We start from the raw sequence: 15,415 nt of genomic DNA, 5'->3' as shown, positions 1-15,415 counted from the left end.
TAAAACCTTCCAATGATTAAATGCTACTATGATTACATATCTCTGCCAAAAAAAAAAAGCTGGCTTCCAGCTTGATAGAAATTCCTCACTACAAGAAACAAAACACTGCACACTGGTTACTTATTCATAAGCCATTCCTCAAAGGATTGCATCCAACCAGCGAGCGCTCCTGAGCAGGCCACAAAGGCAAGTTAGTTACAGATTGTGTCAGGCAGTAAAGCACGAGCTATTTTTTTCTATCTTGCTACTCTGAGATGAGATCTCCCCATTGTGAGCCACTAATTCCCAGAGACGGCTTGTAACATACAACAGAAAGCAGAGTCGTGCTCTAAAAGCCTACTGTACCGGCCAAGGGGCATCAGGCACATTCAGGTCTCTCAGCACTTTATTACACATACGCTTCTGTGCATCTCAAGCACCGATCCTCCAAGCCCTTTAGTATTTTCACAAAAGGTTCTCAACACATGGAGGATCCTGCATGAATCCTACAGGGATTTCATGATCCAAATCATAGGCTAGACCAGCATCTGACATGGCGTTTGAGCTCCATTCTGGACCCACCCCCAGCCATTTAAGTGGACTGTGACAAATTTAATTACCTAAAATGCTTGCCATAGCACCACTCTGTCACAAAGCATAAGACCTTTCTGTGCCTGGCCTTCAGGTTATAATTTGCTTTAAGTATATTTAGAACAATGTGTATATTATAAGAAGTATCACATCCACTTTTGCATACTGGTAGGTCACGGTATTCAACCACCTTCAGGAAATTCAGAGTGGTTCTGGAACTCGATAGCAGCAACATCTCCCCCAGTCTTGTCTGTGCTAGCAGAGGAGCTGACAGCAAGACTGGCTGGAACAAATTAGGCAGGTTCAGGAGCTGAAGAGATGGCACTACACAAATTAATCACATAGATACACACTGGGGGAACATCTCTAGTCTCTTTTATTTTCATTTATAGAAAAATGTGAATATAAATCAGCAGAATATAAAGAAAATATTCCAAATATTTTCCAGTAGAAAATACAAGGCTACAGTTAGCCCCTCCTGGTGCAGCCAGAATGACCTGATATTTGGAGCCCCAGGACTGCAAGGCACTTTGAGGAAACCCAGAGACGTTCCTTGAAACCTGAAGTCCAAGGACATAACCATTCCTGGTACCTTCTGTTCTCAGATTTGAACAGGCTCGTTTCTAAGTTTTGTCATTACCTCAGCAGGGCAGTATCATCTATAAGACTGAGGACCAATACGAAATGATGAGACCAGGGAGGGTGAAAACACAAGGAAAAGATATATAAACACAAGCAAGAAGCAGCCACAAAGAAGTGCTATTGCCATGTAAAGGAGGCACTTGAGTTAATTCATTTTGCATTGTTGATTATTCAGTGAGACTTTGGGAAATAACAATTAATCATGGGTTTATATTGGCTTTTTTCTGTCTGCTTTCTTATTTGGTGAATTCTTGCTCCTCTCAAGAAAAGGGGAATTTGAAAGAAGTCGTCGGGGTCAGAAAGGCCTCTCCCAGGCAGAAGAGACAGCAAGGAGGGATGTGCTGAGAGAACGAGATAGATGCTTCAGAGCCAGCCTGATTTATTTGAAAATTGAGGAGGACGCATGATGCCCCAGGCAGACAGCAACCTCTTGGAAGCAAACAGCACAGCCTTTGACCCTGAGAAGTCACCGATTTGGTTGTGGTCTCTACTGCTACTGCACATTTGTGCCAGACAAGCCATCACCCTGCTCTTTTGCTGGGACCATCAGGAGAATTTAGATGAACAAGAAGCTGTGAACAGAGGGACAGGAGCAAGTGTCCAGCTGGCGAATTCTCTTCCAGGTTCCCCTGCACTGAGGGTTCCCCACAGCCTGCCAGTGCAGCAGCTGATTCCTGAAATGTAATCAGAAAAGGGAGAAGGTTAACGCGCTGCACTCCCACTGCAGCAAGTCACTTGTACAACTAGGGCTTAAGTCACCCAGTAAATCCCATTTAGTTTGCTAACATCCATTTTCACTCAACGGCCCCAATTCTGCCTTTCTACTTTTGTGAAGAAGAACCAACTGCAGTGACCCCAGCAGGATTATAATAGTGCGAAGTGAAGCCACAATCAGTCCTCTTAAGAACACTGTACTGGAAGAACTGGAAGAAGCAGCACATACTGTAGATGTCAAGTCCAAAAAAAATTCACAGAAACATTCCCTCAAGGTACCCATCATTGCATGCAACAACTCACAAAACACTCCCACATTCCCATAACTATTGTACTGAAGCATTTGACGGGTTGCAAAGTGGGCAAAAATCCCTCTTTCTCCATTTTTCTTCATGGTATCATGCTTCCTCTCAGCTAGTAGAGCTCTACTGCCATCCATAGACATCCAGCTGCTGAGTAAGCACCCAGCCATACATGCCACACGCCTGTGCAAACAGGTGCGGGGACACACGAGCACCTCTACTTAGGCATGTTAGTGGAACATTTGTCCAAGTTTTCCAGCCTTACTAAGAGCCATGCATTTCTGGATTGCAGCTGGCTGGAGATACTAGATCTTTGTGTGCTGGAACAAGGCTACTGATGGGTCTGTCAGGTGGGAGGCAGAATAAAAAACATGAGCATTATTTCTAACTCCTTTGTTCCAAGGCAATCCATGAATACATTGACCAGAACTGAACAGAGAAATATCCTATTAAAACAAGCAAGCTAAAGATCCACAGGCTATTTTTCACAATCAGCAGCTGCAAAAGAAGTGTTGGCCTAATAGCCACAGAGGCTGAAATTTTGCTACAGCAAAGGTTCACTGCAGGCAATAGCAACACCATCTTCATTATACAGATACTCACTGCCTCATAAGCACATAGACCCGGGCTTAAACAAAAGACCTGTTAAACCTATCTCCACATGCAGATGGAGCATGAGGAACAAGACACACACAGCGTACCCCTTCCCAGATTTTAGCATTAAGTGGTTTAGGGGAATTCCTCACATCAGCGTGTCTCAGCCCTGACCTATAGAGAAGCACAGACACCATGATTTGATCAGCTCTTGCCCTGTGCAGAGAGCTGTTCATAGAATAGCCCAGTACATTCTTAACTCCCGCTTGCTTTATAGTTCTGTGGAAACTGGAATTATTGCTGTAGCTCCACAAAGATAACCCTGCCCTTGGTTTAATGAGATGTCATGCTCCAGAGCAGGGTTTTATGCATCGTACATGGTTGGAAAAAAGCTCACTGTGTTTTTCTTCTGGCTTGGGGTCATTCAAAATACCAGAATCTGCACAGGGAAAATTAAGATCCCAGATAAAGCAGGCTGCACGCACAGAGCAGTCCCATACTGCAAAACTCTGGGCTGCAGCTTTACCTTTAAAAGAATCTCTTCCTTAAACATAAGGTAAATGTGCCAACTCCAATCCTGCTGGTGGGGAAAGCAAGTATTGACTTTGTCCTCCCCCCACCCCCATCAGCATGGACATAAACTATTGCAGTCTGGGCATTTATATGCTACAACTGCCCCATCTTGCTCCAGATGATGAAGAGCAGCTGATCCTCCTAGACACAGGCACAGTAATAATTTCACAGATGTCAGGTTTGCTACCCTGTGCTTTGTTTGCAGATCTTTCAGAAGATGATCCAAAATTAACAGAATGATTTTCTGGCTCAATGCTCTTCCCTGTCTGTCTCACAATCTTCTAGAAGGAAGAAGCCAACCAAAGCAATTGGATTATCCCAGCTGTCCTCACCTGATGGCCACAGATCTGGTCGTGAATCAAGGACTTTGTGGAATGAATGCAGGCTCCTGAGGTTTCCCCAAAAGGGTTAAAATGAACTAGTGTCTTCTACAGAGTGGGAGACAGGTGGAAGGCACAGATAACATGCGTGTCTCTCAAACTTGAAGCATTTATAAACCAGACTCCACTTAGACACAAGAAGATAATTAGGAAATACTCATCAAAATATACCAGCATTGCTGAGTTTAAAATAAACTCTGTCAGATGTTTTCCTTCCTGAGAGTCACTCTTGGAACAATATCTCGGGGAACTAAATGCTGGCACAAGCTGCCAAACTGACAGCATGAGAAGTAGAGCGCAGGCACGGCGTGGGTGTGCCAGCGGCAGCAGCTGTGCTTGCTCCCCCAGCCCAGTGCTCCAGCTAGCACTGGCGTGAGCCAGGCCAGCAAGTGGGGGCATGGGTCAGCCTGCACAACCGCTGGCCTGAGGTTACCAGCAAACTGTCCACGTCTCCCTGGCAGGGCGACCGGCAGCATTACACAGGCAAAAATTTGACATCAGCCTCACATGCCTCCAGCATCCTCTTTCTCGGGCCAGTAGCTGCCCTACCCCCTTCTTCCACTCTTCCTCACAAGCATCATATTTATGGCCTCCACATCTGGCCAGCAAGTCTCAACATGAGGAGCTCACCACATCACCCCTGCACAGCACTGCTACCTCACAACACCGCACACTCAAATACATCCCCTTGCTGGGGCAGATGCCTTTGCATAGACATTTCGCTCATCCTGCTCAATGGCTGTCCCCACCAACAGGCCAGTCTCTTCTCTGAGATCATGGAGGGCAGTTTTGTCCTCTCTGCAACCTGGCAAAAAAAGTGTATTATTTCTGGAAACCAATTAGGGGACAGTTCTGTCCATGTAAATAATACCTATATTAATTATTATACCTTATTATACTTGGCACTTGGGACATTTATATCAAGCAAATCATGCAAGGTGCTCAGCCCTAGCTAACAGCCTCCTTGATCCACCATTGTAAGCTTATACAGTGATGTAGAACACAAGACTAAGCCCTGGAGGTTTCTACAAGATAGGTGGAGGTTATCTGCAAGATACATGTGAAACACGATGTATGCTTCACACACAAAAGCAGTCTCAGTGAGGAAGCTGCAGACCAGTGACAGCATTCACGCTTCATCTGCCAGTCACCCTTTCATCTCTGACAAAACTGCCCAGCCCTGATAGTTCAAGGAGGCATAAAGTGCATCTTAGAGATGAGCTTTTGCAGATCTGAGCTTTGTCAGGACAGCCCAGGACAGCTCTGCTTGTCCTCCAAGCCCACATTACTACCTTGGTAGTAAACCCAAGTGAGTGCGCACACACACGTATACAGCTCACACCTGCCTATAAAATGCCACGTAGACATGACTTCATTTGACATTACAGACAGTAACACTGGAGGGGTAAAAGCTCACTGCATTAAAAGATGGTTTCCCCGTTGGTTCTCACATGCCCATAATGAAACGGACCTGCCAATTCATCTCACAGGGACCACCCAACAGCAAGCCTCTGGGAACAACTTCTAGGCTCTGCTCAACTAGGATGGAGTCAAGCCAGCTGCTGCGCTGTGGACTGAGTCCAGGATTACTGAAGTCAGTGGTCACAGTCTCACAGTCCCCATCCACCCCAACTCCATTAACGCTACCCCTCTGCAGCCCTGCAGCCTGCCTGCACGGATCAGATTCGTCATTCCTAGGAGACACAATGAGATTTTCTCAGTGCTTCTGTTCCATGTACAGTGCGTTGTTCACCAGATAACCAGGTGAATGAAAATGGAGCCCCTCTTTTTGCAGCCCTGTTAGGAAATGAATTCTTGCAGATATTTTTATTTCACCTAATCTGATGTTCCTGTCTGGCTCCAGGGTTTTAGTAAAACAACATTATTGTAAGCTTTTATAATCATTTACATATTGAATGCAGGTAAGAGCTTAGCCTGGCCACACCAGTTAAATTTTTTCCTCTTTATCTGAAGACCTTTTGGAACCTTTATACATAACAAGCTGAGGCAAGGAAGCAAAAAGACCTCAACATGATTTTCTCTTATTAAAAGCCTGAGACAAACCCTGCCTAAAAAGGCCATTACTGGCAGTCCTGGTAGTGTGATATATTGTGTGTTTAAGGTCTAATAAACCTAGTACAGAGTTGTTAATTCAAATGAACATGTTTATTTCAACATGTATATAAATTTCAAAAAATACCCCTGCCCAGCACTGACAGGCAATGACTTCTCAGGCAAGGCTGCAATGCAGTTCTGCAGGATGCTTTTAATAGACTCAAAACAGAGTTAAATTCCAAGAATATCAGGATAAAAGAACTGGAAAAGCTGTGCCTCCAATGAACGCAGCAGAAACTTTGGAGTCAGGACCCCTCTGCTCTGTTGCTGGCTCTGCCACAGACATGTTTCACAGCTTGAAGCAACAAGCCATTCCCTTCATCTTTGCTGGAGTCTACTCATCTGTAAAACCTGTGTGGTCCTCATCAATCACCCCAAAGCTTCTTGAGCCTTCCAGGGAAAGGATGCTGAAAGTGCAAAAATTTAGCAGTACTTCCATCCAACCTCAGAGCTAGCACTAACCCATGTCCCTGAGTCAGTTGTCACTCTCCAGAAATACCCATAAAAGGTCACTTGCAGAAACAAAGTCCAGATCAAGATGAAGCCATTCCAATTAAGCTAACAGTGTTTAAAAATCACCAACAGATTTGTCTGTTTGGTTTAATTTGCCATCTGACAGGCCTGTTAACCTTACAAGCATGGCTGGAATGTCTTAAAACAGAAAAACCACAACTGTGCCACTTAAAATGAAAAGACAGTGAGATTTAGCCCACTAAGTGCAGGGACTTGCACACTCCAATCCGGGCTCTGCCACTGGTTTACTAGGTGAGCTTCACCAGGTCATTTCATCTGCAGGGAAGTGATTAGAATATTTCCAGCCTAACTCATGGTATGCAACGAGGATTGAGTCAATATATGTACAATGCTCTAAAGGTGTAAAATGCTGGCTGAGTGCAGTGCATTATGAAATTGGGACAAACTCTCCAAGAAGATTAAGGGGGAGGAATGTAAAAATTCAACATGAAAAGCCTATGCTGAAGGAGGCAGAACCCTGAACTCTTACCTTTTGCTCCCGCTGCCGTCCCCGTAGCAATGTAGACTGCTGGAATCCAGCGCTGGGTGCTGACACTCCACGCAGACCGTGTGGCCCTCCCGAAGATACCGCATCCAGTGGGTGTACGAGCGGTGACTGTGCAAGCAGCCCTGCGTGATGGCCATGAGCTGGAATTCAACACAGTACCTGCAACCAACATCACATACAGGGTTAGCTCGATAATCAGATTACAGCCCTCCACAGGACAGGGAGAGCTAAACTAAATTGGGTGACCACAGATTATCAATTAAAAGAAAAAAAACACATGAAACAAAATGTATGGTGTGCCTGCATTCTGACAAGGCTAAACGGAGTGTAAAACTACTCTACTGGTGCTTTCAAATGCACATATCAAAGAATAGCCAGGTTATTGGCATGTCTTTTACAAATGGGGACATAGAGGCCCAGATAGGTCAAGCGTTTGACTAAAGCCGAAAAACAACAGAACCAAGTCTTCCAGTTCCAAGCCTGGCATCTGTTTGCTGAACCACACTTTCCCCATCGTCTACTCTCAGTTATTTATAATGGTTTTATGCAGTATTTTTTTGACAAGAGCTAAGATTTGGTCTGTAAAGGTTTTTCTGGTGATATTCTCCCTGCTGGGAGACACAGTGAAGTTGTCATGTTTTGATGGGAGGACTACCAGATTGACACAACACTTCTGCCCTGCTTGGATTGCTCTGCTCTGCTTTTAACCAAACCTGAGAGGAAAGCCTGAGAGAACTGGCCTTGTTTAGAGGGGAAAACCAAGGAAATACAGTAACTGTCTGTAAACACAGCAAAGAGTTGGATTCTAGTCTAGACTGGCTGCATATCAGTCATCACAGGGATTTCCAAACACCTTCCAGTAGCACACCGAACCGTGTGAGTAGATTGCTTCCTTGTCTTATCTGACAGAAAAAGAGAAGGAATAAATGTGTGTGCAACGGAGCTGTGCTTACACTTTTGGATTGTACAGGAAGAAGGCTCAACTAATGAGGAGCCCAACGGAGGCTCAGGGTGAACAGATGCTTTTTCCTTCAGACACTTAAGTGAGGGGGATGGATGCACCCACACACTATGGAAATACTTACACGTGCAAGATCATGTGGGGAAATAAATCAACAAGTGCAGGGCTGCTTCATGCTGCAAGAGGGGTTCTGAGAAACTCCACGTGGCATTTCCAGGAATGGCAGCTCTCAACAACAGACAGACAAACCTACTAGGGACTGCAAGAAGTTTACCCAGAGAATAACTAGCCTGAAAAGCTGCATAAGAGGGGCTTACAGGATAGGACACAACCTTTTACGTCACTGACACTGCAAGTAATGACCCCAACCAGGAAAAAAGAGGACCGGGAAGGCTGATGCCAGCTCCTTCATGTTTGAGGCAGCAGCCTGGAGGCAGAGCAGCATACACACACAGCTGTGTCTCAGGCAGCAAAATGCAAAAGAGCGCTTTCCTCACAACCCTGCCTATACCTGTGCTGCACAACAGTGCTATGGGGGAAAAGGGGGCAGTCTTACAGCCAAGAGCAGCAGATGGATCTCTCCCAAGCGCCCGAGGCAATCAAATCGCCCACTACAATGAACTTCCGAGCAACAAGATAGCAAACTCTGCCAGCTGAAAATTCACCTGATTTACACAAAACAGTGCAAACTGCACCTGGTTCCACTTCCTATACTGAGGCACCATCCCTCAGCACTGCAGTTCCCAGCACACTTACCGGGAATCAGCATTAAACCTCTGCCAAGGATAGCACATTTCTAAATAGCCCATTTCTAATCCAGAACACCTGTCTTCAGTATAGAGCTTAAAAACAAGCCTAAATAGCAAACAAGGATCGAAATGAAAGGTCTAAATGGAAAAGAAACCATGGGTTAGGAACATACTCTTCTCTCTCATGGCAGCTAGTAGGGATCAAGGGCCCTGTAAGGCTGGTGTTAAAAGTTTTAGTCAGTAAATGATCCTTCAGCAGTGATGTCATGAACTAGGATCTGATTTTCCATCTTGTACTGGGTTTACCTCAAGACAGGCCTTAGACTCGCTGTAGATGCTGCCGTTAAGGAGGGGAGAACGGCTCCCTGCCCTAGGGAAGGGCCCTTGCTCTGCTGGGAAAAACTGATTCCACTCGGCAGAAAGCTGGGCCCAAAACCGCAACCAGAGAAAAAAGATGAAGACTGTGCCCCTGTGCTCACCCCCAACTTACCCTGCTCTTTCGTTGCCATCAGCTGCAGCTCTTTTTTTCCTCGCTTTTCCAAATCCTCCTGTTGTTATTAATGCTGGGACTGTGCATATCAAAGAAAAAGAGTACATAGGGTAAGTGACAATATTGCACTAAGACTGTTTAAGTTTGCAAAACAGTAAAGACTGGCCTTTAATGTCACATGTTTTTTTTATCTTTGGCAGGAAATCGAAAACAATTCTAACCTTGAATTTTCATATTATCAGTGACTACCAACCATTTCACTGAAAAGAAAATCTGTATTGTTTACAATTTTTTGCCTGAGCAGAGTGACCCTACTTATCAGACACACCCAAAAGACAGAGGGGGAGGCAACATTCACTTAATACCAATTCTCAGCAGCTTTGAAAAAGCCAATTGTAGCTAACTTCCAAAATGGACAGATTTTGACCCAGAAATACTAGCACAAATCCCAAAGCAGAAGCAGCTCTTCTAAAAATCAGTAAAGACACGTCACAAAAAGTTGAATTGAACAAAACGAAATCAGATCTTTTCTTCAGAAACATGCTGGAGGTCTTCCCTGCTTGCACTCTTCTTCAGTGTGGAGAAGTCATACCTTTGCCTTCGATGGGTATTGTTCCTTCATGACTTTTTACAGATGACTCATAACATCAACAAAATGCTCAACACCCACTTACAGAAGTTCTAAACAGGCTTAAGTATACCAACTTTATCAAAATTACTAGAGATTTATACTCGTAAAAGCAGTATCGCAACAGACCTGTGATATTTCACTTTTGAAACATGCCAGTTTACAGCAAATGGCAGGCACGACTCTTAAATATTGTCCCAGGATGAATCTCTCTAAGCCCCTATGTGAAGGGTTCAGTTCCCAGTTACACTAGAGAGGCCCAGAGCAAATACGCTGGCATCTGGAAACAATTCTTTTCAAATACAATAAAGACCAACTCTGCTGGCCCAGAGTCCTCCCCCACTTCCGAGACAGTTACGTTTGCAGCAGACTTACTCAACGACTGTTTGCACTCGGCTCCTTGCTGACTCCAGTACTCCACGCAGCCCGCCCGCTCCTCCAGAGGAGGGCATGGCTCTCCGCCGTTCCTGGGCTCCTGAACCACATGCCGCCTCCGAACACGATACGTTGTCTTGCAAGGCTCTGCGCAGCCACTCCACACACTCCACTGCGATACGACACAGGAGATAACTGGAAGGGTAGGAAACAGGAGGGCAGAAGGTTACAGAAATTACACAAAGATATACCTTCTCAGAAAAGGCACTTTCTGACACAGCTCAGTACAACAGCCTTCCTGATTTCACAACTCCTTTGTAGCCTGCCCCAAAGTTGTGCTGGGCAGTTCCCAAACTCTAAGTAGCTCTTTTCCCAGGAAAGTACTTGGCGAGGAGGCCCAATGATCGAAGCTAGTCTACATGGGGCCAGTCACCTCTCTCTAGCTACACTGCTGCAAGCCTCCAGTGCAAACTGTCACTTGCACCAGATGGACTAAAAAAAAGTTTTAAAATGAGACTAGGTTGCACTGAGTCTGCAAGAAATGAGGAGGAGGGGAAGGGAGGGTGTTATAGACCTTTCATGCAAGAAAGGCCTAAAATCCCACCGACTTCTCTTTTCAGACATCACACAGCAAGCGACAAGCAGCCAGGGAATCTGCACCACATCACAGCATGCTAGAGTTGAGAGCAGAGTTCAAGAAGCGAAATACAATACAATGGCTTCCACCTTGTGCAAATCGCAAAATGTTTTGAGGATTTAACTCATGATTTTGAATTTTGGGAACTGGTAGTAAGTAATGCTTCAAAAAATATTTGCATCATTGAGCAACTCTGCTTGCTCTCAGTATCCATGGTACCAGACTCCTAAGCTTTGGCCTATAATCAGTTGAAGAAATCTCTTCCTTTAGCATTCAATATCACATCCATTCACTCTGAAATACATTGGTATCACTCCCTGTGTCATGTATCCCTTTCTGAGATCTTTTCCCATAAACATACCCATAGTTGAGTTTCATAGGATTGAATCTTTGGAGGGATCCATCAAAAATAACACCGGAAACCTTCCAGAGAAACGCACAAGAGCATTCACCTGCTAGTCCATCTTAAAGGTGTACTTAATCAATTGCAACTAACCAACGCAACCTCACCATCAAGAGCAATATACTAAGCGTAAAACCCCCCCACCGAACTTGCAGGTCAGTCTGGAGAGCTAAAAAACTTGCCACATCCTTTGGATTCATGTAAGAAATACGACAAGAAGAAATCACAGATTTTGCTCAGATTTTCCACCAGCAGAATTATTCCCTCAACTCACTTCCCACCATGTGCTACCTATTTCTTTACAGCCAAGCAGACTGGACAAAGCATGGTAGCTGTTCTCAATATCATTCACAGGAGCATTTTAGATATCCAGCAAACTCCCTGCCAGGAAAAAAAGCATGGAGAAATTTGTACCATCATCGCCAGGTCAGCATTGTTGATTTGGTGGGTCTTGATATAGTCACACAAAGTGTTAGAAGCGGGTTGAGTATGTGTGCATTCACATTTTCCACTGCCACTGGTAACTGCTAATTTTGCAAATATTTAGACAGAAGAAGGGTGAGTTCTGTCCTCCCAGAGCCTTTCATCTACTTGGGTGGCAGCTTCATCCAGCAAGCAAAATTTGGACTGAGAAGAAACCTGAGCTATTCAGTCTTAACAGGACACAGTGAATGCAACAAGCCTTCCACTGGCCATAGGAAAGCAGAGGTAGGTATAGGAGACGTTACAGAGCATCACTTAGCTTTACTGCCCCTACAGCATTACAGAGACATTTCTTCCTGCATGCTCAGAGACAGTTCTGCAGATACTAGCCCACAGATTTATTATTACAGCACAAGAAGAGATTACCTGCCACACACAATTCCCCAAAACATTTTACTGCATCCATTTCCACTCTCTATCTGTGAACCACACCATCCTACTGTGCACCTGGTGCAGCAGCAGAAAAGGGCACCGGTATTTCAGCTGTGGCTGTTCCGGCATCTCTCTCCAGGCAGGACGCTGGACAGCCTCCCAGCAACTGTCCCTAGCCGGCTGGCCTCAACGGCCTCGCAGCCTCACATGCCTTTTCTAATTAACTGTGTCTCACAGTTCACAATCTTCCCTGCCTGACGAAGAACAGTAACAGAAGCCCACAGACCCGGACAAGCTGGGAGTTTACCCTGTTTTGGTTACCTTTCTCTCCCATGTTTGGGTGGCCTCTATTTGATTTATCTCGGGCAGCTTTCAGCATGCATCGCTGGACATACCGAACAGGAAGCTGTGTTGTGCCACATTGCCATAGGAATTACTGAGCCGTCCTAGCTGTCTGTTGGGTTCCTCAAGCCAAATGCTCTTTTCTGCTGAAAAATCCACTCGTGCCTTCTGTATATTCTCAATTGGCCATAGTCCCACTAGTGGCTGAAAGGAGACAATATATGAAAATATACCATACCAAAACTTCTCAGGACATTAAACACCTATGAAGACACTTCAACTGTGACAGCAGGTAGGTGTCTTACTAGGTTTCCTACATTTCTAGTTCAACCACTGGCTGTTTCACGCATATGGTGACTAGTTTAGAGACAGCATCTACCAATGTACTAAGAAAAGGGCCCCAGCTGCAAGCTAGCTTCCACCAAAGTCTCTGTGAGCACTCAGGAAGCAAACTACACAGGCTGGAAGAATCTGACCCATGATGCTGAGCTCAGGCACGAGGAATTCCTCAGTTCTAAATCCAGCTCTGCTTCTAATCTGCCGCACAATTTTAAGATGCAGAGAAGCCCATTCAAATCAATTAAGAGCCAAGATGCTCAGCACCTTACAATAATGTACATTTGCACTCAAATTTACATAGGCATTCAAAAGCCTGAGACCTTCTGATTTGTGGGGACACCGCTAGTCACTGTTGTGAATCCCAGCCGTCCCGAGCAGCCTGAGTTTGATACCTCACTTTATTCCCTAATAGAACACAAATAACCCCTAATTACCAAATTAACCTCATCTGAAACTGTTCTTGTCTTTAGAAAGTTTAGAAAGATATTTTAAATATTATTTCTTTTCTTTTTGTCTTAAGGCACCATAAACATATTTTTTAAACCTATTCAAAGATTAGGAAATAAATCAGTCATCTAAGTAATTGAGACATTTCATATATGCAGCAATACACCACAAAAAAGCCCGTGTATTGGATCATAAGCTGACCAAAATTAATTCTCTCGTGTATCTTATTTATTTGGAATCTTCTGCTCTTTTTGCTTTCATTTGGCTTCAGATATTAACACCCTTGTCTTAATACTTTGCTTTAAAGTCAGTTTAATAAAGCACTCTACAATGGTGGAAGAAAGAAAACTACTGGAAGAAGAGATGATTCAAGACGACGAAGTAGAACTGGATCCCTTACATTCAACGCAAACTAGTCACAAGAAATTATGGAGAAATGGCTCGTCAGGCACCAACCCGGTTCTCTGACCAAACCGCCGCAGCCAGAGCGCTGCTGTACCTGCAGCGAGCCACGGGATGGCACTGCGGCAGGCGCGCACCGCACCGCACCGCACCGCGCCGCACCGCGCCCGGCTCCGGCAAGGGCTCAGCGCGGCAAAAGCGACCGGCGCCGAAGCGGGGCAATAACTGCCCTTTCCTGTTTCCTTATGATGCATAACAAGGGCCTGCAAACACGTTTTTCTTATTCCTCTTCTACACGAGGCGTTCCTATCTATCCCAGTTCCCGAAAACTCACAAAGCAGCAGGATTCAGATGCAGCCTTGCCAAAGGAATACCCAAATGCCCAACCATGTTCAAACATGGAATAAGGTGTCAAAGAGTGACAAAATGCCTTACATCTTCCAAAGAGATATGAAAGCAAACGAAAATTGCATAGCAAACTGGAAATTAATAACCTTAACCCTACAGGGTGTCTGTGAGAGAGCAGCCCCAGGACTGCGGTGAGGTGACCCTGGGCCACAGGGCTGCGCAAGGTGCTGGTGTTTCAGTCATTCTCCACACCTGAAATGGTTCGGTTTCAGGGTTTTTCTGGATGTGTCTGCATCTCGCACCAACATGCCCTTCCACTGACATGCTCAACACCAGCACAGCCAAGCTGCACCCTCCCTTCAGACCTGGATGGAGGTAGCTGCCTCAGGTCAGAGCTGAGGCAGATTTATGGGATCACATGCACGTCATTTTTATGCTTGCTGCTATTTACGTTGCACTTAAGAGTTTTTAGTCTCCAGACCCGTCAACCTGTCCTCACTCACTGACATTAAGTTCATTCCCAAATAATTTAAACAAGTTATTTCCCACCTATTTTCCAGCTCTCTCTTGAAAGGAATTAAATCAAATCACTGGAACATCTGCCTATCTGTGTAAAGCAAAACTTTGTTTTAAAAACTTTTGCATGGGTACACACACACACACACAAAAAAAAAAGCATTATCTGAGTGGATAGGACTCTTTAAGGATGCATTGTAGGAAAGAAGTATGAGATCGCACCACTCACTGAAACAAGTTACCTCCCAAATTCAGATGTACGCTCTACCAGAACACATTTACGGAGCGCTACCACACTCCCTGGGACCTCAACACTGCCGAAGGACGTGAACACCCAGCTGCACAAGAGCTGCGGCGAAGGCTCTTGCCAGACCAAATGCCAGAACAGCAAACGCTGGAGCTGTTTGTGCCTTTTGCAGGGATGCATGGATTAATGTGAGCAGCGGATTTAATCCCATCCACAGCAACTCAGTCCCCGAGAGGCAAACGGAACCGGCGATCCTGACTCAACGAGGAAACGTCCCGTTTCACATTTCTGCCCTGCGCAAGCCTGACAAGTCGCTTAACGTTTCAGGGCCTCCGTTCCCCGCGCTAGAAATAGGGAATTCCTCACTTCGGGGGCGTCCCGGGCCCCCCGTCGGTTCCCACGCTCCCCCAGCAGCGCCGCGGCGCCCCGCGCGCGACTCCCCCGGACCCTCGGCGGGGGGGGGCTCAGCACCCCCGGGCAGGGGAGCGGGGGGCAGCGGTCCCCTCGGCCCCCTGCTGCTCTGCCGGGCCGGGCCACCACCGAGCATCCCCGCGGCGGGGCCAGGCGGGGGCCCTGCGGGCAGCCCCCCCCCCCCGCGCTGCGCTCACCTGGGCAGGCCTGCGCGTAGTCGTGGCAGCAGTCGAGCGTGTGCGCGCACGCCTGGTCGCAGTAGCAGGGGCCGTGGGAGCCGTCGGGCCGCCAGCCGGCGCTGAGGCAGCCCAGGTCGCGGCCCGCGCAGCAGAGGCGGCGGGCGGCGCAGCCAGC

General features: G+C 46.1%; 1 protein-coding gene across 1 annotated transcript; it reads right to left on the bottom strand.

Moving 5' to 3' along the window:
- Positions 1–929: 929 nt before the first annotated feature.
- On the bottom strand, positions 930–15,409 carry LOC112966573 (somatomedin-B and thrombospondin type-1 domain-containing protein-like; the record flags this gene model as incomplete). Its single annotated transcript, XM_026066871.1, has 5 exons — positions 930–1,886; positions 6,894–7,070; positions 9,112–9,190; positions 10,115–10,309; positions 15,259–15,409. Coding segments are annotated over 5 exons (720 nt in total), but the record flags the coding sequence as incomplete, so codon positions are not given.
- Positions 15,410–15,415: the final 6 nt, after the last annotated feature.

The sequence above is a fragment of the Apteryx rowi genome, unplaced genomic scaffold (assembly GCF_003343035.1).
Source record: "Apteryx rowi isolate R43461 unplaced genomic scaffold, aptRow1 scaffold_0, whole genome shotgun sequence".
Classification (NCBI taxonomy): Eukaryota; Metazoa; Chordata; class Aves; order Apterygiformes; family Apterygidae; genus Apteryx; species Apteryx rowi.
Note: the sequence above shows the minus strand (reverse complement) of the source record. Positions and strands in the feature narration are given on the sequence as shown.